The sequence below is a fragment of the Alligator sinensis genome, unplaced genomic scaffold (assembly GCF_000455745.1).
Source record: "Alligator sinensis unplaced genomic scaffold, ASM45574v1 scaffold907_1, whole genome shotgun sequence".
Classification (NCBI taxonomy): Eukaryota; Metazoa; Chordata; order Crocodylia; family Alligatoridae; genus Alligator; species Alligator sinensis.
The window spans coordinates 3581529-3604945 of record NW_005841925.1 but is presented as its reverse complement, the minus strand read 5'-3'; the positions used below and the strand labels follow the sequence as shown (position 1 = coordinate 3604945).

Below are 23417 nucleotides of genomic sequence, written 5' to 3'. Positions count from 1 at the left end.
TAGAGCCACATTGACCAGGTCTGCTTCCAACTTGATTCACATTTTGTTTTCATTGCTGTAGCCCAAAGCCATTCTCTCTACTCTTTCATGACCCTAATTTCAGGCTTGTAACCCAGCTTCCAGTAAGCTTGTGACCAGTTTGAGCACATCTATGGTCATTCATTTTGTGGGACCGATGGCTGCTCTCCTAACTTTTGTGATCCCAAATGGGGTTGTGACCCTTAGTTTGGGAACAGGTACCCTAAGTTTTTCCTAGGTTTGGTGGCATGGCTCACCTGCCAAGTGAATAAATTGATAATCCTTGTTCAGACCTGGAATCAAACCTGAACCTAGGTGGGGTGCTGCATTGTTTCAAGGTTTTGCTGTGAATGCTTTGTAGAGTTCTGAGCAGCAATCTGAATCCCCATGTACTCCTGCTCCCTGTAAGCGTGTAGGGTAAAATGAAGCAGATGGTGGGTGTTTGAGGCAAGTTGGGCCTCACCAAGCACCTTGTTTGCTTGATTAGAACTTCTTTTCTGTGATGTCCTCCATTATGCTTGTCTGGAGTTCAATTCCATGTCACTTCCAGTGCTAAAAACAAGAGCCTCTACAGCAGGGTTGGGCAATTATTTTGAGCAGGGGGCTGCTTAGTGAGCTTTGGCAAGCCATCACGGGCCATGTGACACAGCCAGGGGCAGATTAATATTAGATTTTCCAAATTTTTAGGGGCCCTGTGGGCCAGATAGAATGGCCTAGTGGGCTGCATCTGGCCCACATTTTGCCCAACCCTGCTCTACAGTCTGAGCTCAAAGACTCAGGCCTGTGGATGGGAGCCATGCTAGACAGTGGGTTCAGCAGAGACAGAAACACGCAACATGTGCTGAGCAGTGGACTGCATGTGCAAGTGCGGGTAGCCAGTAGTAACTCAAGGTTTGATCCCCAGTTGGACTACAGGATCTCTTGAAGTCTCTTCCAGCCTTACTACTCCATTACCTTATTGGTATTGCTTCTGCAATGATTATTATTGTAGGATCAGATCCTTCTGTGTTCCCTATACTGCTTGTAACATTTATACCCAATACTCCACATCTACCCTGTGCTAGATTCTGGAATGCAGGGCTGGAAGGGACCTGCTGGGTCAGCCCTTACTACTACAGGCAGCCACATTATATAATGTCTTTCTTAAACCATTCAAGATGCATCTTAGCGCTAGAGTGCTGGAGGGAAGGGGTTGCCTTTGGAAGGCCATTCCAGAACTTCACTGTTCTGACAGTTAGAGCCTTCTTTTAATCAAGACCAGTAATCTGCTGTTCATTTAGATCTAACCAGGCTGATTATCATGTAAGCACATAAGAAAAACTCTTATATTTTGAAGGTTACCAGTTCCAGCGGCCCAAACAGGAAATGGACTAGTTCTGAAGCACTGGGGTTCTGGATGTGCTTTTTCAGCTTGGCCTGAAAAAGAGAGAAGTAGTCCAGGTTAATCAAACCGACTTTGGCTTCAGGGCTCTGTGATAGAGGCATAACTGCTTTCTGGTATTTATCCATGGTGGTGCTGGAGCTGAAAAACTTAAAAGCTTTTAGCTGTAATTTCAAGTTAGAAGAACACAACCAAGAAAATAATTGTTTCCAAGTGACTCCCCGTTTCACTGGTATCCATTTAGCAATACCGTAAAAGGGACTGTTTTTTAGAAAATGTTTGGATCCCTTGTGAAATCCACCTTTTGTAAGACATTTTGCATCAGGCACCCAGAAACATCAGTTGCCTTTGAAATCCTTGCCCATATGTTTCTGGAGATGGCGAGAAAGTGTTTTTTCCCAAATGGCAAAATTCAAACTCCTCACAGTACAGGCTGTGAAAAGTCCCTTTGATGTTTTCTACAGAGAGTCAACAGGTACTAGGTTGAAGAATGAGCTTCCTCTATGCTACCAGGCAAGCTGTAGTCACAAGCCACTTCAGTCTGTGCTGGGTTGTTTTTTTTTTTTGCTTTCTATTGTATTGCTGGCATTGCTATAATGGAAAATGGCTCTGTGTGGAAATGCAAAGGTCTGTGACTGTATGTACTGCGTTCCTATGGAATCCTTATTTCCCTGCCTTAATTACCATATAGTTCTTGCATACATCTTCCTCCAGATAAGTCATACACCTTATTTTTGGGAAGGCAGAATGAAGAAAAAGAAATGTTTCCAGAGTTATGGTTGGATAAACAGGAGCAGCGCCTAAACTTCAGCTGACTTGCCTTCCCTTTCCTGCTTAAGTAAAAGCTGAAATCATAGCTGCTGCTGAAGACTGGTCTCCGTAGATAGAGCTATGATTCTGAAAAGAGTTAAAGAGTCTCTGGGGATGTAAAATAGGAGGAGGGAGACCAGGAGCAGCTAGCAGATAGCAAATTTGCCATAAGAAAAGTTAGTTTGATTAATGGAACATCAAGATCTTTCATCTTTCCTTCTTATTGTTAATGTCTATGGAGTGAAGAACAATGAGCCATCAAAACAGTTGTGCTCCCCTCAGTTGTCTGAATAGTAATGCCACTGCTGCTGTGCTGTGGAGCAAGAATCAAAGCAGAGTGCTTCTAATCCGGGTAGAAAATCAGGTTCCACCTTAAGCGCACACATTAATTTTGAGGAGCTAAATTTTAGGGACAAGTTGCATGTGGTATGCAAGTGTAACAGGGGGCTGTCTCTGGACTGGTCTACCATTGTCCTGTCCACCTGTTTCTGGGCCAACCGCCTGCCATGCCTTTATGATACATAATTATGTTGTTAATTAGGCAGGAGGCTGCCCATTCTAGCCCTAATGGCAGGGGGCGCTATCTGCAGCTCTGTTCCTTTCCTACACCACAGCCCAAGCCTCGCAGATGGCATCCACAGTTCTTAACATCACCGGCCCCACACCGGGCCCCAGAATCCTCCAGTCCAGACCCCAGCCAGATCCCTCCAATCGTGTGGCCTGTTCCACCCTCATTCTGGGCTGCCTAGCTCCCTGACCTCTTTCCCCTCTCAGGTGTGGCTCCCCCCAGGACCTTTGGCCACACAGCCCCTGGCCTCACCTCCAAGGCCAGTCAGAACCCCAGGCCCTCAGCTCTGGACATTCCTCGCAATGGACCCCTAGCCCTTTTGACTCTTCTGGTCCTGGCCCCAGCATTGACCAGTCAAGGGTGTTTCAAGTCAGGCTTCTAAGGCTCTAGCCCACTCTCTAACATGGGTCCACCTTCTTGGCCCTACTGTGGCATAACCCACCCAGTTGTGGGAGCTGGGGTTAAGGTACTCCAACTCACCTTTCACCAGGGTGGTCACTGGCTTGGCATTTCCTGGGGACTCCTGCACCACCAGGAGCCCCACCAGGCCACCCATCCCTGGCAGGGTGCACTTCTAGCTAATGCCCAGGACCAGGAGCCTGCTATCCATCCCCATAAGCGCTTACCTTTACCTCCAAGGATGTTGCATACAGCCTGGCAGCAAGGCAATATTTCTACCTGCCTGCCAGTAGCCAGCTGCTCCATTTATATAGGTGGCCAGAGATCTAAAATGGCTGCTGCAGTCAAGCACCTGCTGGCTGCTTGTCTCAACCCTTAAAGTGGCAGACACCAACAGTGTCCTGCCACAGCAAGTAAATATGGTATTCCACTGCAGGCATCCTGTTCTGAAAATATGAGAGTGTTGTGTTCATCTATGCATGGCACTAGGAGCAAAGAATTGCTGTGTTCTCATTGCAGTTCTGCTTTGTAGCCTTGGTCAAAACTTTTATTCAGTTTTTCCATCTGGAAAATGGAGTGATCCTCTTCTCAGCTTTGGTGTGAGGATGAATGAGTTAATGCTGGTGAAACACTGTGGGGGGCAGGGGGTACATAGTTTCGGGTGTCACAACCCAAAGTTGTGGTTTTTTGTTTTTGTGTGCTTTGGCACCGCTAAATTGTGTTCCCGCCAAATTGCAGCTTTTTTGCACGGTAGAGTTTTCTGCTGCAATAGGAGAACCCACGTGCAAAAGAGTATTTCCCGCCGTTTGTAGCCTTCTTTGCATGGTGCATTTCTTTTGCATCATAGTGATGCACGGTGCAAAGGAGTTCCCGCCATTTGTAGTTAGATTCATGCCACATTATTGGCCGGTTCTAAATGTAGGCATACGTGGCGGCTAGCTATTGGCTTGCTAGCTATACAAAAGGCTTGGGTAGTTTCCGCCCAAGTCGGAGAGAGAGGAAACCTGGAGAGATACAGAACTCGCCAGGAGGAGGAGACTTCGCGCTGTGTGAAGATCTCCAAGCGATGTGGACCCTTGCGGACCCAACGCACCTTTCTTAAGCAGGCAACGGAGGTCTGTTTAGCTTCTAGCCTCTCCCTGTCACCGAGCGCAATCCTAGACGTATCCCTATCCTATATACCCAATTTTCGAACCCACGGAGTCTTAACAGCTCTGGGGGACCTGGGAACTGAATAGAACCCACGGAGATTCAGCCACTCCGAATTGCCGAACCCGCGGAGCCTAAACCACTCTGGGGTCAAAGAACCGAGTTTGTCAGAGTCCTCCAACGAGGATTCAAGCGGAGCTGCGCCTGGAAAGCTGTCCAGCCTACACCACGACCACCTTGGGTGTAAGTAAATAATCTTTTCAATCAACCATTACGCCTCCGTGACTGATTCTAGCTCGCGTGTACCTTACCGCCCTGCGGTTGTCTCCGGCCCCGTGTGCCCGGGCTGCTGGCCACAGTCCGCGTGCGCAAAGACGGGCCTGGCTCGCACATGGCGAGGATGGGATCGGGAGCCGGCCCGCACATCGGGCTGCCGATATGGTTTTTAAATAGGAATGTAGAGCGGAAAGTGTGAAAAAATTGATGGATACAAGCCTACCAAGTAGCACTTCCAAAGGAGTGTGCAGTTATAGGACACCAGATTTGGCAAGCACTGTGACTATCAGGGCTTGTTCAGTTGATCAGCACTCTCCTTACAGATTTTGCACTGTATTCCTTTGGGGCAGCAGCAGGCTGTAGCTGTGGATATGCCCATGCTGAAAAGGCATAGCTATAGTTTGTATAGACCTTCCAGAGCCAGGTTTAAGCTAGTTCAATGTAGATCAACCTCACCCAGATTGTCAGCATGTGGCAAGCTTTGTGCTGCTTCAACTGCCCTGTTGTTTGTACCTGGGCTACTTAGGGAGGTGCAAGGAGCTGACTGCAGTGGAGATACACCCCATGGCTAAGGACTTATCTGAACACACAAGTTATATTGCTTTAATTTTACCAGTAGAGTTACTGGTATAACTCTTCCCCTACCACACAGAGGCAGATATAGCCCTATAAAGGTGCTTTTACACTGGTATAGGGTAGTCTCACATGAAAAAGAGACTTGCTTTTTTTACTTAGTGTTCGTATGTCCACACAAGGGGGAGATGTACAGGTACAGCCTTATCATAAAAAAATCTGGGCATAGTTTAGGCCTTAATCTATGTAGCTGTGCTGAGGTAAGAACTATTTAAAGGGACACTTCAGCTAAGTACAGACAGTCAAAAAGCCCAAGGCTGAATTGATTAAATTTTCTCAGGTTAATCTAAACTGCAAAGATTGAACCGATAAGCAAATGAAAGACATTCACTTTTCATTCTGGAAATGCAGCTACATGCCTGCAGTGGCCCAAGCCAAAAGCTGGAGGCTGCTAGAGCACACCTCCCTGCTCAGCTGGAGCAGACACCTTGGGGCAAGGCTAGCCCACCCACTCTGCAAAGGTAGTTGCAGGGGAGATACAAAGCATCCTGGGATGTTGGGGGACTGTAAGTTAACTTGAATCTGGAAGGGATGTGGGACAGAAGTTCAATAAACCAGTGTAACCTAAATCAGTTAAGTCTGATATTACATCCATCCAGTTTTATCTTAAACTGGTTTCAGCTATTTTGAAAGCAGTTTATGCACACAACTTCTGTTATGTTACATATTTGACCTGGTTTCTGATCACTTATACTGGTGTATGTGTAATTTATGTCCCCTGCCTTTGACTATGTCTATTCTGAAGTCACTGCTGTGACTGTAACATAATGTAAGTCTACCCAAGCTAGATTTAAACTAGCTAGATTGGATACTGCTTAGAAGGGTAGTGGCAGTAGCACAGAGCTTAGCATGGGCTATGTGCCTGGGTATTTTATCTGGCTTTTCAGAAGGGTTGCACACCTGTTCTGAGTTCTCTGGTGGTGTGTCTAGACAAATAGCTGTAACCAAGTGATTTAATTTGAAGCTAGCTCCTTGGATGTCTACATGGGCAGATCTAGGATTTTGAAAGGGGGGGGTGCACGTGCAGTTGTTTTGACACATCATCACATACACGACAACACACATTTTTTCTAGTTAAAGAGAAACTAGAAGCTTTACTAATATGCTGCAGGTCTAATGCTGTATTACTCAGTTTAAGATCAAAGCAAAAACATATATCTATTGGAATATTCACTAATATGCTACATTATATAATAACTTTTAAAAGCATAACAAATTAGGCAAAAATAGGAAAAATAGTCAAAAGATATTGTGTCATTAGTCCTGTATTCATTGGGCATCTTTACATGTGCTCCAGGGGTGGGGTGGGGAAGGTGCTTTAATTAGAGCAGCTCTTGGGATTAATCAAGTCTATTTGGGATTAATTGAGTCTGCTCTGAATTCCTGTAATTACAGCATGTCAGAGCAGGCGTCCCACACTTCTACAGACACCCATTATAGTTAAATGTACGTCTCATATTTGACTGAGCATCTTGACAGTGCGTCCAATACTTCACTGTCAGTCATTTCTACATCTGACTTAATATGATCACACCTGAGTTAAGCTTTTTAGCTAAAGTTAAAACAGCCTGCAGGGCTGTGAAATAGAAAAGAGACATTACCAGGAACAGCTAACAGCAAAACTTCAGAAGAAAGGATAGTCTGAATAATAAAACATTAAAACCTTTAATCAGAGGGTTGTTAACATTTGTGGGGTGGGGAGAGATTAGTAGGAATCAGGGAGATGATAACAAGCCATGAAGTCTATTGACTCTCTCAGCACTGCTTGAATAGAAATGCTGCTGCCCCTCCCAGGCAGTTGGTTTTAAAGTATGGGTAGAAGAGGAATCAAAGAGGGGTTGCAACTGCATCAGTGCACTCCCCCCTGGATGGCTATAAAAGCTGTGATTACAGCAGGGACTTTAAAGTATTTGTGCTATTAGGCCCACAGTATACCATCTTTGTGCATGTTTCAAATTTTTATGTGACCTAATATGAATGTATTAATGAATGCATATTTGCAATTGTAAAATCTGTCACTGGGGTTATTTTTTCCCCCCGGGTGTTGTATAAGAGTCACCATGTTAACTTTTCAAAGCAGCTGTTACCTAGGACAGGCCTAAAATCTTCCATTGAAATGCTTTTCACCCAACAGATAAAGCATTTTCTTTTCAATAAATGGAAATTTGGTGGGGAGAGGAGAGGGAATCCTAATTTTGTCAAGCCAAAAAGTTTCTGCATTCTTGAAGAAAACTGGAATTTTTGACAAAACAGGAATAGATTATTTTTTCATTTAAAATGTTCATCCCTGTTCTCTATCCCAATGACTGTGGGCATGTCTACACATGCAATTAATGCGACTAAATATACTCTAGCTCAATTTGAGCTGGAGTAAACTAATCCTGACATCACCATCTATACGTGTGTTTAAGAGCTTTAATTTACTGTGCTTCCGGATACCACTTGTATCTGACTATCTGGGACTATCTGGCAATGCAGTAAATGAGTCTACTGTGCCCTAATTGCTGTGCACAGATAGACAAGTTATATAGCAAATTTCAAATTATGTAGCAAATTATCCTGTTGTACAGTAAAGCATCTTGTGTACATGCACCCTGTATAGCCCAATTGGAATATCTTGATATTTCTAGTGTTAATTCGACTCTAGTGAGGCACATTTGAACAGCCAGAAATGTTTCTTTTTATGAGGGTCGGGGAAATTAGGAATCAATAAGACCTGCAATATGACCCCTCAGAGGCCAAATTGTTCCCATGATATCTCCAGTCTCAACCACTACTAAAAATGACCTGAGCAAGTGGTGTTTTCCCTGTTTCCCATGGGTGTGTTCAAATGAGCATGCACGTGTGGTTTGCAGCACCTCAAAGCTGTTTGAGGCACCACAAACCGCATGTGGCACATGTACAACTGTTTGCCACAATGCAAATTTGACACTGGGAGATCCCAGTGTCAAAAAAAACGCCGCAAAAGAAGCAGTGTGGTGCATGTGGCAGCAGCATGCACCACCAGAAACAGAGCCTGACTGTCCAGAGCCACCCTTTGACTGCTGGCCGGGTGCCATGTGGCCAGCTTGGTGCCACTGCTGCGCTAGGAGGCCCCTAGGTAAGGCTGCTGGCGCCAGCACAAGTGTTGGCCCCAGCCTCTTCTACCCCACTCTTCTACAATTTGGCGTGTGCTGGAGTGCACATGCAGGGGCATGCCCTGGGGCACAAAGCAGTGGCACAATACATAGCACTGCTATTTGGGCCATGGCAAACACATGCCCCTGCACATACATGCTCATCTGGATGTGCCCCGTGGATTAGCATTCCATGGCCTTGTAGAATAACTAGAGGATTCCCTTTAGGAAAAACGCTGTAGTATCCTTCACATAATTTCATCCCTTTTTTTGTCTCTGATTATCTAATTGTACTCCAGGCCTCTTTTTTGTGATTGGTGGTCAGCAGTGGGAGCCATGATGAGGTTTGTCACCTCTGAAAATCAGCTCTGACTTGGGGCAGAAGAGGCAGTAAAAAAGTCTGAAGCGTGGTCTGCTGGTTGCTTTTAGATTTGTTTGTCTTCTATGGTTTTTCTAGCTAGTAACATCCTTAAAACCAATTTTGTTAGATCTGGGGCATTAGGCAAACCTGGTCAGAGTGTAATGAGTTGACAGAATTTCTTTCAGAGTCATTGCCTTGTCCATCTCATGTGCTTAAGCATTTGATATATCATTGGGCTCAGAAGTACTTGGCACATTGTTGTTTTAAACAGGGCAGTCCATCACAAAGAGAACTAGAAAGCAAGAGCTAGAGAGAGAGATGGATAAAATTTCAGAGGATGGCTTCTTATGGTTACCTAAGGACTTCTCATGAGGCATTTGTGTTAGAAGATCCTACAAAAGAACATTTTATATAATGGGATCAGATGCAAATCCTTTAAGTATAAACATAAAAGTAGAGAGATTGCAACAAGCAAAAGATTATAGTTGTGCAAAAATAAACATAGATGCCTGTATTTACTCTTTCTCTATGCACAATCACAATGTCCATCTAGAGTAGGGGTGTCAAACATACAGCCCACAGGCTGGATCCAGCCTATGGACCCACTCCACCCAGACTGCTAGACTACTGCTAGTCTACCAGGAGCAAGGGGCGTAGCCAGCAGTGGGGTGGGGAAGAAATTTAGGGCTCCAGTGGACATGGCTCTTGGTGATGGGTAGGTGAACAAGAGCTGAGCACTACAGCCCTCACTTATCTGGCCTGCCACTGCTTGGCTGACTGCTGCCAAAAGTGGCTGCAGCTGTTGCTACAGCAGTGGCTGACACTGTCCCATGCTCTGTGACGCATCCAGCTTGTGAGGACCTCCACAGTCTGGACCTGGCCCATGGCCCCAGGTGAGTTTGACACCCTTGACATAGAGATCTGTTTGTTCATTTGCATTCAGAGCTGTGGTATTTACGCTCTCAAATGCAGGTGTGCAAATAAGTAGACTTCTCTTTTTTGTTTTAGGTCTTTTTATCTCTAGACATGTATACAGGCCTTAACCAGCATTTAGTCAACAGTTACCTGAAAACAGGTTATAGAATTCCCTCCCTTCAGTAAAATAATTAGGGGGTAGCAAAGCAAGTGCTTCAGTATTATTTTCTGTTGGTTTTGAGGGGTGATTATTGCGATATTGTACAGGCTAATGGCACAGCTGGACGAGTGAAGCAGTGAAATGAAATGGGCTGCATCTTACCAGAAGATTGAGAGCCAGTTTGGTTTTCTGGAAGCAGTCGAGGAATTCAGCCTCATTTGGAGGTCTTGCTCGAAGTGTCAGCACTCCCTCTTTAAAGAAAAGCAGTTGGGAAGGGAGATGCTTTTATTAAAACAAGTAAGAGAAGGATAGGTTTTCCTTATTAGTATTCAGGAGAAATAGCAAGTGGGAGCAAAAAGGCAAGCTGAACTTGGACTGTATTGCTGTGCTTTGTTTGCTCCAGGAATGTGTCCCCAGATGGCTGGGTTGACCAAGCCAGAGCCCCAAGAGGAAGATGACATAGGTGTTGTCATGTCATTACTATTCCAAACTCACTAGGTTGTTGGTTCTGATTCTCTCCCAAGCCATTAATCCTACTCACTCTGCTTTACCCACCAGCTTTCTCACTGTATCAGTAGATGGAACATACCTGCTGGCCCTTTCTTTTTGCTCTTCTTTCCTTTTTTCCTTTGGTTCAACTGTTTGAATGCCTCTGCTGCTTTCTGAAGCCTGGCAACAAACACTTCAATGTCATCCAGAGTGCAATTCAGGATTTGCTGTGAATAGACAAAATACATTGCATCTAAGCCAAAAGAGTAACTATTGTATCCTACAAGGGCTTCCATTTGGAGGAGGTTTCATTAAAACAAGAAATGCAGCAAAACTGGTCTCTTCCGCATGGAAAAGGAATAGTAGTAGATTCTTGCATTGCATTTACCAACATGGTGTCTGATCTCCTGCTAACAGACTGTATGATAACTGAGAAAAATCAGAGGATGTGGCACTCTTTTCCGTGTGGGATAGTACTTTGCAAAAGGCTCCGATTGAAAACAATGAACCTACTCAAAAAGCAAGGTGCTACTCAGTGGGAAAATCTACATGTGCCTTAATGCATCGTAATTTGCACTACTGCACAGTAGTGCCGGTGCACGTCTTGTACGTGATGCTAATGAGCAGTAGACTAATTCTACTGTGCATTAGCACATTAGCACGGCTTTTGCCATGACACGCTAATGTGCAGTAGAATTAGTCTACTGTGCTTTTAGCATCTTGTGTAGATGCACCCAGTGAAAGTTAAAATGGCACCTTCTTGCCTAACAAGGTATGGATCTTCTCTCTTGCCCATTTCCTCTTTGCGGGACCCAGGTGCAGATTTAAAATTTAATAAAGTGCACAAAGTTGGTCTGTGAAAGTCCCTGCTCCCACTCTCTTTTTGCTTGCTACAGATGCCCAGTTCCTGTTACCAACCGTTTCTTTTTCGATCTTCTGTGCTAAGATTGCTCGGGATTCTTCGTGGTCGTGGGAGGTGGAGCTTCGTCGGTCATATTCTGCCAAAGAAAACAAAAACCCAAGGCATTTATCACCAAGAAAAGGCATTTATAACAAAGTTAATCAAAACGGGCATAAACCCCAAGCAAGTAACAAGGATCCTGGGTCAGGTTGGCTGGCAAAGCTGGATTTCGATTGCATATCAATTATGCTGGGTTTGGCAACACGTCAGAGCATGGTTATCTGTGAGGAGGTCTAAATTGCCAATTAAACCCTTCAAGTGGATGTAGCCTCACCTACAACAACAGTGTGTCCACTGATTTCTGTCAGCCTGCCAATGTAAACAGTGCATGAATCATAAGGAACCACAGCCAGTACTTAGCTACTGAATAAAGAAGGCAGCTCCATGGATTTCAGGGGCTTGTCTACCAAGCAGTGGCTGTGGCAGTGGCAGTATCCTTGCCAGGATGGACCCAAACACACCCCACCTACACTGAGCCCAAAGGCACGCTCCAAACCCTAAAGTACACTGATAAGACCACTCTAGACTAGTCCTGAACTCCCTGTCTCAAGCGTACCAGACTGAGGCACACCCGCATGACTGGTCTCATTAACACACTGGCAGGTTTCAAGCATGCCTGTGGCCAGGACCTGGCTTGACCTAGCCTTCCTGCCGATGCAGTGTAGACAAGCCCAGTGGAACTGTGCTGATGTATACTTTCTGGTCATCTGACCTGCAGGCCTCCTTCCATCATTCAGCAATATGTGAGCTCCCAGATACTCTTTCTGGTCACAGATGACTGAAATAGCATACATCTATCAGCATAAGCATCTGTTGTCACATGGACAGAACATCAAATATACACTAGATGGGCACACTGAAGAGAGGAGACAATAACAATGTATGCAAAAACTAGTCTGGTAGCCTCAGGTATGCCAGGAATTCTGCATGACTGACGCATTGGACAGGCCTGAACAAAAATCTGAGGAGCCCTGTGCAAACTTGTATGCATTTCCTCAAGTTGGTTCTTTCCGTTTTCTTAATGAGCAGTAAATAAAAACATAAAGGCAGATGTAGTCCTTAGGCTTTCAAGTGACAGGCAGTGAATGAGATGTCAGCATTTTAGTAGTTTTTTAGTAAGCTATTTGTTAGAAGAATAGCAAATAAGTCTTGGGTAACAAAAGATTTCAGAGTACCCAGTAATTCCTTGAGTTAAAAGCATCAGACTATATAAAATGGGAGTCATTGAATACAGTTCTGGCAGAGAGCCATAAAAGCTGTCTGCAAACCCTCTGTAAACAAAGGGATTGGGTTACTAGTTTAGACAGGTGTTCAGTGCTAATGCAGTGAAGAAGAAGAAGACTTAACAAAGCATCTTTATTCAAGGTGTTAATCCATCCCACAGACATAAATCAGTTTCCATTTTATCTGGATATAAACCTTAGGTAATGTGAGGCCTTGTTGATGCAGTATACAGACTTCTGTAAAGCATTATGAGAAACAGAGTTAAGGTCATAGTTGTCTTGACCATTTGTTAACAAATAGTGTGCAACAGAAGCATTGTTTGTAGAAAATATGTGGTGGGATCTATCTCCAAAATGTCCAGTCCTTGTTATGGAGGCACAAGGGGTAGGGGGCATATTCTGATTGGGCCCATGGTGCTAGTGCTAAAGCAAAACATGAGTACCGATGTTTGATGGGAGACCTGGTTATGTATTGCCCTGTGCCAATACAGCAAGATCCATGAATGGATAGAGTGGCTGACCTACACAAGAGTTTATATGTTGCTTTCTAATGGCTGCAGTCTATGCAGTCTACAAACCCTAGTTACAAGTATCAGTGATCCTCCTGCCACTGAATGGGTGAGAGTTTATATTTTTGGGAGAAGGTACGGAGTCCTCTCCCTGTCTGTGAAATACACATCATCCATTGGGTAGTATTGCTAATGAATGGAATCCAGATGGGCTGTGGAGTGGTCTTACTATGGCCAAAAGGGAAAATGAAGTGTGCAGCCCCAGTTGTGCTTGTGCCTGAGGAAGCTCTTTATTGCATTCAGTATAGGAAAATTAGTAAAGGAAGTGCTCATGGGAATCTGAGACAAAATGCCAGGAACGGCAAACTATAGCATTGAGTAGAGATAGCCTTACTAATTGCAAACAAGCTAGGTCTGGTATTAGAAGCAGTGAAACCACAGCAGTCTGGAACTTAGTGCAGGCTAATTTACCCTGCTGAGTAGCCAAGCAGAGAGAAATCTCTTCCATGTTGCACAGTGAATAGTAGAAAAGTCACCTTTGGAATATTATAATTGAGCCGTCTTTGAAAGGCCTGTCCCAAATGATGCGAGTTGCCAGTGTATTTCAAAGTCTTGCCTCTGCAGTCAGTAGCCAACACTGAAAGCCTAGTGCTGGGAGCTATGCCAGGAGGTGCATCTGCTGATCTGTAGTGACTGAATGAGCAAGTGCTTTGTGTTGGTTGAAGCTTGTCTGCATCCTTTCTGTAGTGGGGGCCCCAAAACTGGATACATTACTCCAGATGTGGCCTCACTACTGCAGAATAGAGGGGAATAATGCCTTCCCTCAATCTGCTGGCACTGCAGCCTAGCATGCAGTTAGCCTTCTTAGCAACAAGGGCACACTGTTGACTCACATGAGCTTATAATAATGACTCAAAGATTGAGTTGACGCAATGAGCTTAGAATAATGCCTGCAAGATCTACCATCAGTTTATGTGAGCTAACGATTACAACCATCTCTACTGAAGTACATGGAAAGACTCTCATTGACTTCCGTGAGAGTTACATGAGGTCTTAAATGTGTAACCTTTTCCCCCTCTCAGACATCAGGGCATATAAAAAATCCCTTGTGCATCAATGGGAAAATCCCAACAAATGATGCATTGATCTGGCTGAATTGCTCCACCCCACAGCTTGAAAAGGTTGCCAGCCCCTGATGTTAAGTATGAGAAAGAGCCTTGATAAGCTGTGTCACCTGAAGTGCTGTTCTAGGTTCATACTCAAGAGTGTAACTTGCATACTACTGAAACTAGTGTTGAATCCCTGATTATATATAAAAGATGTAAAGTATGTGTGTTCATACACACATACTTTACATCTTTACATCTTTTATACACACACGCACACATACTTTACATCTTTCTGATACTTTACATTATATGTGTGTGTGTGTGTGTGTGTGTGTGTATGTATATATGTATAAGATTTTTTAGCTATAAGATTTCTTGATAAATATAAAATCATGGATTCAGTGCTAGTTTCAGTAGTATACAAGTGACACTCTTTGAAGCTGTTAACAGGGAAAAGTACATCACTCTGGAAATGAAAGCTGAAAAATAGTAGATCATCATAACCAGACAATGCCCTGGTCTTGCAGGACAAAGTCACATGAGGGAAGATGTCACATTGAATTGATTGTATGTTTTGGCTTGGGCAGAATCAGTGCCTAAGGCAGGGTGTTTTATGCCTGAAATCCTGTCTAACATTTCTCCAACAATATAGTTAAATATTATCAAGCATATTTTGCTGTTTGCACATTTTGTTTGCACATTCCCTGGATCATCACAATTACACAACACTCAAACCCTACTATAAAATGGAGACAGAAACACTTCCTTTGACTGTAAACACTTTGAGGCAAGACTTATCTCTTAGACTGAGGACATATAACGCAACCACTGTGGGGAAATTGATTCTGGCTTTGATGCCATAGTAAAGAGGAGATGGTTCTCCCAAGATGTAATAGGCGCTAAAACAGCACCCGGCCAAGAGGAAACAGGGGTAGCCATTTGCTCAAAGTAAATCAGCATTTCTAACTGAAACTGCTTTGAGCAGGGGTCAGCAACCTATGACCTGTGGGCCAGATCTGACTCATGGAGCCATTGGATTCAGCCTGTTGATATGGGGTTTTATTACTTTTGGTGGCAGGTGCTTTCACTTGTGCAGTGGCAGAGAGAAGTTGCAGTGGTGGCCAGGTCCTAGCACCCGCCTGCCCCAACTTAACCCAAACTGGGACATTCCAGCCCCCAACCTGAAAAAGTTGCTGACCTCTGACCTCAGGAAGCAGACATGCAACACATTCCACATAGTCACTTCCCCTCATGGCAAAGTTACTACACAATTTTTTTCAAGGGATAATTGTACCCAGTTGTTCCTTTGTAGTCTACCTGGGCATAATGTGTTCACTCCACTTTTACTATGTGACAACATGAATCTGACATGATAACATGCTGTGTTGTCCTTACCCTTAAAATGTACCCATAAAACATCTGCCACAAAGAGGCTGCAATCTGTGTCACCCTTAGGGAATGAAAAGACTTTGCACCCCATCTGTATTATGTGCCCATTGAGTGCTAAAAAAAAAAATCAGATCTCCATCATGTGCTCCAGCTGCATGTCATTTTCATTATGCAAAGCCAGTACAAAAATAGAGTCTTTACCTAGGAACACAAATCAGTTGTTTGGCCTCTCCTATTCATCCTTAGGAGAGAATATTTTCTCTCCCAAGCATGAGTGTAGAATTTCATGTTGCATCTTAGTTAAGTTTTCTTTTTCTTTCTTTTTTTCTTTAAGCATATTAAAATTGCATGTAAAATGCAAATATCTCTTAGTACTGGCAAAAGATGTGACTGCAAGAAAGATGCCTCCAAACTGTTGGGAATTTTAAAAAATGAAATTAGGAGCTTGTTTCCTATGTTCCCCCTTCTTGGGAAAAATAAGTGTTTTGATTAGAGGGAGATGAAACAAAGAGATAAGGGAAGGGTTTGTGGTTAGCACGCCACAAGATATGAGTTCAATTCTGGTTTCTGCCACAATCGCCTGGTGGGATTTTGGAAAAATCAGTTTATTCTTCTAACTGAAATTCTTGGCTCCATGAAGTCAAGTGAGCCAGGCTTTTATCTTCAGTGTCTCAATTCCAGATCTTGCATAGCATCTCTCTCTTGCCTATTTACACTTGAAGGTCATCGGGGGATGAATTATTTATGTACTGTATAAAGTAAACCCTGGTTAACTCACCACTGTAACAGGAATGGAAATAATGGTGAGTTATTCAGTAGTGCTCAATTCTCAGGAGTCACTAATTGAGGGGAAGGGGAAGGTGGCAGGGAATTGGAAGAACAGTGAATTGGATCACAGTAGTGAACAGTAGTGTAACCAGTAAGGGGGAGCAAGCAGGGCACCATCCCCAGGCACCAAGTAAGAGGGGCATCAGAATCCCCTCTCCCCCCCACCAAGTTTTTGTCACAGCAAGTGCAGTCCTGCACCTAATAGCATATTGGGGTGGTATGGGGGGAAGAAAGAGGGGTGGAGCAAACAGGGCACCAAGGGCAGCTCCAAGGGAGCCTGTGCCATGGGGCTGCTGCTGCTTGAGCCAAAGCTGCAGTGGCAACAGTAGCAGCTGCCTGCACTGTGCAAACAACACCCTAAGTAACATCACTATAGCTCTGAGGACCTTTGGGTCACTGAGACTTCTCTCACCCTGTGTAGGATGTCTGTTGCTATTCTGGCAGGTAGAAATACTGCATTTTTTAAATGCAGATGTTGGGTGTAAATAATATAGAGAGGCTCTTTCTAGTTCTGCTGTGACCCCTGTGAAATGGCATTGGCGGTCTTGTGTTTTGGCAATATCAGGCTTCAAATAGCCAGGAGACCCTGGACGGGTGGCAGTCTTGTCTATCTGTGGGCAGAATTCACATATTCACGTTACAGAGCCACTGAATTCCTCCATTACCTGGTTCATTATGCTGGGATGGGGCAGCCACCCGGTTCCTTGGCGAGCCTCGCATCTCGTGCTGGATTGGAATAGGCGCTGGTCCCTGGGGCGGTGGGAGAATCGATTGTCTCTGCTTTATTTTCTCTTGGTTTACCCTGTGGGATAAACAACGTGAAAACAACCCATCCTACCATCAGTGGCAGCCTTTCTTGGTCAGAGGAGACTAGACTGAATATGCCAGTCAGAACAAGGAAGAGGAATCTCAGCCTGGGCTATTTGATTTGGCTGGAATTCATCACAGGGCAGAGATCAGTATAATTAAACAATGCATTGGATTTTTGCTGGAGAAATGTCATGTCCTTGGCTGAGCAGATGAGACCTGGGACATGTGGATCTTAATACATGATCTTCTACCATTTGAGCTATGAGATGCATCTCCTTGGCCAAGACTGTAGTGCGCTCATCAGTTCCCTCTGTGGCCATGGCAGCACTAAAAGAGGACACAGCACCATCCTTTCTGTTCCACAGATTGGCTCTTTCAGGGTTTGAGAAACAGTCATGATCAAGATGCAAGTTTTTTTGCTGGCCTCTGCTCATAAATATATCACCTCTTATTTTAATTAATATTTAGAAATTGCAATATAATCAATAAGATTCAGAGGGAAGTGTGTGAAATATCAACATGCATCTTTCTATCTCTATAAGTAAAATAATTTAGGAACTAAAGAATTAAACTAAATTTCCCCCTGGTTGGCCTATACAGTCTACTTCCAGCAAAAGCAGATTAATAATGATGTAGGGTTTTAAGGCTAGTGCCTTGAGCAGCAGAACCTGTGGGATTCCTCATGTAGGACAAAGAATAAGGACTGGTTCCACCTGGTTGGGTCAAAATTCTGGCTGAGAAGCCTTCTCTAGTTCTAGGTATAAGTTTAGGGGAGGAAGAAAGAGAAACAACTATTTGTCCCAAAATAACTCGGGGATGAGGGTACACCTAGCATGTGAGAGACCATACTCAAGCCATTGTTTCAATGGTGCAGATGTAGATATTCTACATACATAGCATGCACTTATGCACACTTTCTCTCTCTCTCTCTTCACCCCCCCATCCAAAAAAGTAAAGCTCTCCTATTCTAGAATAAAATGGAAAATTTCAGAACTTGAGTATTTTTCTTGACATGTCAATTTGTTTTCCAGCCAGCCCTAATCATTATCTGGCCACAGAAGGAACTGTTCCATACATTCAGGGTGCTTACACAAGTAGCATTTCTCATGTAATTGGGCCCCTGATAGGAATGTTGCTAGCAAGTCAAGGGAATTAATTATTCCCCTCTATTCAGCACTGGTGAGGCCACATGTGGAGAACTGTGTTCAGTTTTGGGCCCCCACTACAGAAAGGATGTGGACAAATTGGAGAGAGTCCAGCAGAGGGCAACAAAAATGGTGAGGGGGCTGGGGGACATGATTTATGAGGTGAGGCTGAGGGAACTCGGCTTATTTAGTCTGGAGAAGAGAAGACTGAGGTGGGATTTAATAGCAGCCTTCAACTACCGGACGGGAAGTTCGAAAGAGGATGGAGCTAGGCTATTCTCAGTGATGGCAGATGACAGAACAAGGAGCAACGGTCTCAAGTTGCAGCAAGCACGTTTAGGTTACATATTAGGAAGAATTTTCTCACTAGGTGGGTAGTAAAACACTGGACCAGGTTACCCAGAGGTGTTGCGGGCTTTCCATCTTTGGAGCTTTTTAAGACCTGGCTAGACCAAGCCTTGGCTGGGATGATTTATTTGGGGGGTGGGCTTGCTTTGAGCAGGGGGTTGGACTAGATGGCCTCCTGAGGTCCCTTCCAACCCTAATTTTCTATTCTATTCTATTCTATTCTATTCTATTCTATCACCACAGCAAGGATACTGCTTGTGATTCACTAATGAGCAGCGCTGTTAAGTACTTTGACCAAGGGTATGGAAAATCTGATGGTAGCTGTAGTGAAACATGATTGTATATCTATCACGGAACTTGTAACTCCCTTTCCCAGGCAAGTAAAACAAGGATAAATTCTGAGTGGAAAAATGACGTGTTGGATCTGAATTGCTGGATGTGAGCTGATGCTTATAGTCTTATTTCTGGAACAGAGCCCAACCCAAAAGGGGCCCATTTTTCCCTTTCATTTGTTCAAAACCTTGCAGTGCGTGTGTTTCAGTGCCATCACACTCCAGTTCTGATTCAGTTTTGAACACTATCTCACACCTCAGCCCACTCCTGACCTAGGTCTATGTTTGAAAAGGTCCGGCCCTTGCATCCACTGTTTTTTCTCTAAAAGATGAGGCAGGTGGCCCCTCTCATTCCCTCACTGCCTACTGTAACCCATCTGTCTGCCCCACTTACTTGAGTGTCTGCGGCCGTATCTTCTTTCCATGCTTGTGGTCTGCAAGTGCGCTTTCTATGTCCTCATGGACCATCTCCGCCTCAAACACAAAACAGGGACAATCTAGTAAAAATTTTGCTTTCCAGGGATTGAAGAACACAGGAGAGATGGTAGGGAAGTAGCTGGGGGAGAACATGGAGGTTTAGAAACTTGTGAGAGAGTTTGGCCCTGGACTGGACTGTCACTGTGCAGTGCTTATCTTCGCCCTGTCAGAGAACATGGTGAGAGAGCCTGGTGAAGCTGAAAGGCTCTGGTTCTCAAGGAGAACTAGGTCCCAGCATCTATCTATGAGGCAGGAAAATGAGGGTTAATCTTAGGTGTGGTGTGTACTGGAATTTCAGCCAGGAGTAGCTGGACCAGTGGAAGTCTCTAGGATAGCCCCCACGAACACTGGTGCAGCATGATTCACTGGGATAGGCTGTGCAATGCAACAGTTGTTGCACATGTGTATATTGTACGTAGGGTTTGTTCTAGTGGAGCTGCTCACTTGTGGCTGGAATACCAGTGTAGATAAGGAAAAAGCTTCCTGTTCCTGGCCACTGTTTTTATCGTGTACTTGCTGATAAAGCTGCAGAGTGACTCACCAGCTTTCCGAAAGAGAAAGGAACGGGATTGCTGGAAGGAAGCAACAGTTCAGAACAGAAGGGCACTTGGGGGAAAGCCCCATGTCATTCCTGATAGCTGCATTGAGTTCAATGGCAGCTGTGTTGATTTTTACACCAGTAACTGCCTTGCTAGATATTGTAGATAAAGCAGGCAGGTTGCTGTCTTTTTACCAGCTCACAGGAATGATCAGAAGCATTTCTGCTGTCATACATATGCTTGTGAAATATTACTGCTGTAAAGTCTTTGGGCACCCTGGACAGCTTAGCACCAGTATCATTTTTACACCATAATTTGGAGCAGATAGATGACCAGTTATCTTGGAGGTGTTATTATGGTATCTCATCACTAGATGGCAGTAGAGTCAATGGCTCAGTGGATTTTAAGAAATTATACCATTGAAGGGTTATATATCATGTATCCAATCCTTGTTTACTTTGGTGTAAGGAAAGGTTATAGTGATGTAAACATGTGATATGTGTAAGCCCTATGTTTGATGTGATGTAATAGAAAGCACTGTAAAACTGTTCATAGTGAACAACCCTTGCATGACAATACTCATAGCTCTGTCCCCACTGTACCATTATTTGAGCCAGCTAGTACAAACCCATCCAGACACATGAGTGCCTCCATGCACTCTGTTTGTTGCTGCTCACTTGGCGCATCTACATGAGACACTTAGTAGCCTAATAACACCGTGCAGTAGCATGTCAGTCAAAAACCATGCTAATACACTATTGCACCATGTTATTAGGCTACTGTACAGTAAGCATCACAAAAAAACTAGTTACTGCCCATTTAATTAGTACTTCATTAAGCAAGTACTAAACTAAATGCACAGTAACTATTGTGCATTAATGAACATGTAGACCAGCGGCTGGCAATTACTTTGGCCCGGGGCAGATAAATATTAATTTTCTAAATTTTTAGGGGCCCCATGGGCTGGATAGAATGGCCTAGCGGGCTGCGTCTGGCCCACAGGCCGCATTTTGCCCAACCCTGGTGTAGGCACACTTACAGTGGTCTAAACGTTCACTTATGCATGGAATTCTGGTTTGGCTTTTCTCTCAAGTGCCTCAAGCCGGTGAGGAAGGTTTTGAAAGATCTGGCCCCAAGAAGCTGTGATGCATCCCACTGTCTCTGCTCACCTCAACCTCATCGCAGTTGAAGAAGTGAATGTCAGGCTTGTGCTGCTCAGAGTCCTGACACACCAGCAGAAGGATGGAGGGATACCGCATCTGATTCAGCACTGTTTGGCAGTGCTGGACAGTTGGGAGAGGGAAGTCCTCTAGCTCGTCCTGGAAAGCAAGGGGGAATGAGTTATACAAATAGGAATTCTGCAGCTGTGCCTTGCATTTACCCCTGGTACTCATTGCTGAAGGCAGAAGTGACCTCACATGAGACACATTTCCTGGCAATGGTTTGTCCCTGTTGTTCTGTGTCCAGTGGTTAGAGGAGGAGGGGATGGGCCAGCATTGTGAAGCGGGATTAGGGTGCTAATCACAAATTTAGATGAACTCATGTTCTTCTCTGAGGTCTAGAGGTGGGGTTCCCAGGTGGGGGTTGCTGCTGGGCTAGCAGCACAATGTCCTGGTACTGCCTCTCCAGATATCCTCTTGGTGTTATGATCTTGCTGGAGAAGTCAACTGGCAGTCCTAAGCTTTTGCTTAACACATGCACATGCAGCTGGTTTGGGAGCACCAAGAGGAAGGATGCTTTGTGGTTAAGGCACTAAATGGAGATTCAGGACACCTTCTGTTTGCACTTGGCTCTGCTGCAGATTGCCTATGTTACATGGGGCAAATATTTCTGTGCCTCAGTTCCCTGTGATTAAAATGGGGATTATGATACTTTCCTGCTACTCTTTCAGGCTTGTCCATCTACGCTGCATACTCTTTGGGGCAGAGACTTTCTTACTATGTGGGTGTGCCCAAATAGGGCACTGCTCCTGGCCAGGGTCCTTCATGGTACTGAAGCACAGATAGCTTCCTCTTAGACCATTTCACAGAACTGTGAATCACATTGACCTGTCATTTCCACAAGGGCTGTTCTGTTGTGGACCTGGAGTCTTGCTCATAGAATCTGAGAATTTCTCTCACTTGATCAGTAGCCACGCATTGAACCCACATGCAAATCCTGGTGTTCTACAGCAGGGGTATCAAACATGTACAGGCCAGATCTAGCCCTTGGAGCCATACAGTCCAGTCTGAGTTGCCACAACCCAAAGGGTGTGATTTTTGTTTGTGTGTGCTTCAGCACTGCTAAATTGTTCCTGCTAAATTGCAGCTTCTTTGCACGGTGGAGTTTTCTGCTGCAAAAGAGAACCCCGGTGCAAAAGAATTCCCGCCACCAGTAGCTTTCTTTGCAGGGTGCATTTCTTTGTTGCAGCACAGAAATGCTCGTTGCAAAGAGTTCCCGCCATTCGTATTCAAATTTGTGCCCCACCATTGGCCAGTTCTAAATTATTCACACGTGGCGGCTAGTGATTGGCTTGCTAGCCGTATAAAAAGCTTGAGTGATTTCCGCCCAAGTTGGAGGACTCCACGAACACCAGGAGGAGGAGACTTCACGCTGTGTGAAGATCTCTAAGCGCTGCGGAGCCTACTGGACCCAGTGCATTTCAAGCAGGCAACAGAGGTCTGATCAGCCTCTAGCCTCTCCCCATCACCGAGCGCAATCCTCGACGTACCCCTCTCCCTGCGCCCTGCGCGCAAAAGGATCCACGGAGCCTAGCAAACTTCGTGTGAGTCTATTTCTTGCCAGCTAGAACAACTGACATAGTTGTTCAGACGACCGGACTACCTCAGAGCACAAGTTCCACGGAGCCTAGCAAACTTTGTGTGAGTCTATTCAGAGCTCTTTTGTACGAGTACTTTCTTCGGCTGGCACGACGGGCTCGCAGTTTAGAGCCTCCAACCGGATGGGCTAGAAGAGTGTTCACGAGAAGGAACTCTAGTCCACCTCTTATCTTTTCTATCTGCAACTGTAACTCAAGCAAGTTTTCCTGCCTGCACCACGACCATCTTTGGTGTAAGTAAACAATCTTTAAATCAACCACTACGCCTCTGTGACTAATTCTAGCCCATGCGTGCCTTGCCGCCGCACGGTCTCCTTTGACCCCGCGTGCCCAGGCTGCTGGCCACAGCCCGCGTGCACAAAGACGGGTCCACATATCGCTCCCGGCTCGCACATGGCGACATGGATGGGATCGGGAGGCGGCCCGCACATGAGTCAGTCTGATAGAGCCAGCCTGGCATGTGATACAGGGTCCAGTCTGGGTCAGTCTGATAGAGCCAGCATATAGACCCAGCCTGGCATGTGGGTTGGACCCGATGCCACAGGCATTGCACTCAGTACTGGGAGTCAGTCTGAGGAGTATATGGCACCAACGCCACACTGACTTTGTGCATTAACCCCAGGGTTGGTTTGGATTGGGCCCCAAGCCTTCCAG

The 23417-nt window shown here is 45.0% G+C and overlaps 1 protein-coding gene across 2 annotated transcripts in view; it reads right to left on the bottom strand.

The window, feature by feature from the left end:
* Positions 1-23417, bottom strand: part of EPS8L2 (EPS8 like 2) — a 115848-nt gene that overhangs the window by 19124 nt on the left and 73307 nt on the right. For both annotated transcript variants that reach the window (XM_006019203.3, XM_025198551.1), the window contains 7 exons: positions 21115-21264; positions 19324-19403; positions 16960-17096; positions 11194-11273; positions 10376-10502; positions 9949-10037; positions 1360-1434 (listed from right to left, as the gene is read on the bottom strand). In XM_006019203.3, coding sequence (XP_006019265.1) covers positions 1360-1434; positions 9949-10037; positions 10376-10502; positions 11194-11273; positions 16960-17096; positions 19324-19403; positions 21115-21264 — 738 coding nt within the window. The remainder of the gene's footprint in view (positions 1-1359; positions 1435-9948; positions 10038-10375; positions 10503-11193; positions 11274-16959; positions 17097-19323; positions 19404-21114; positions 21265-23417) is intronic.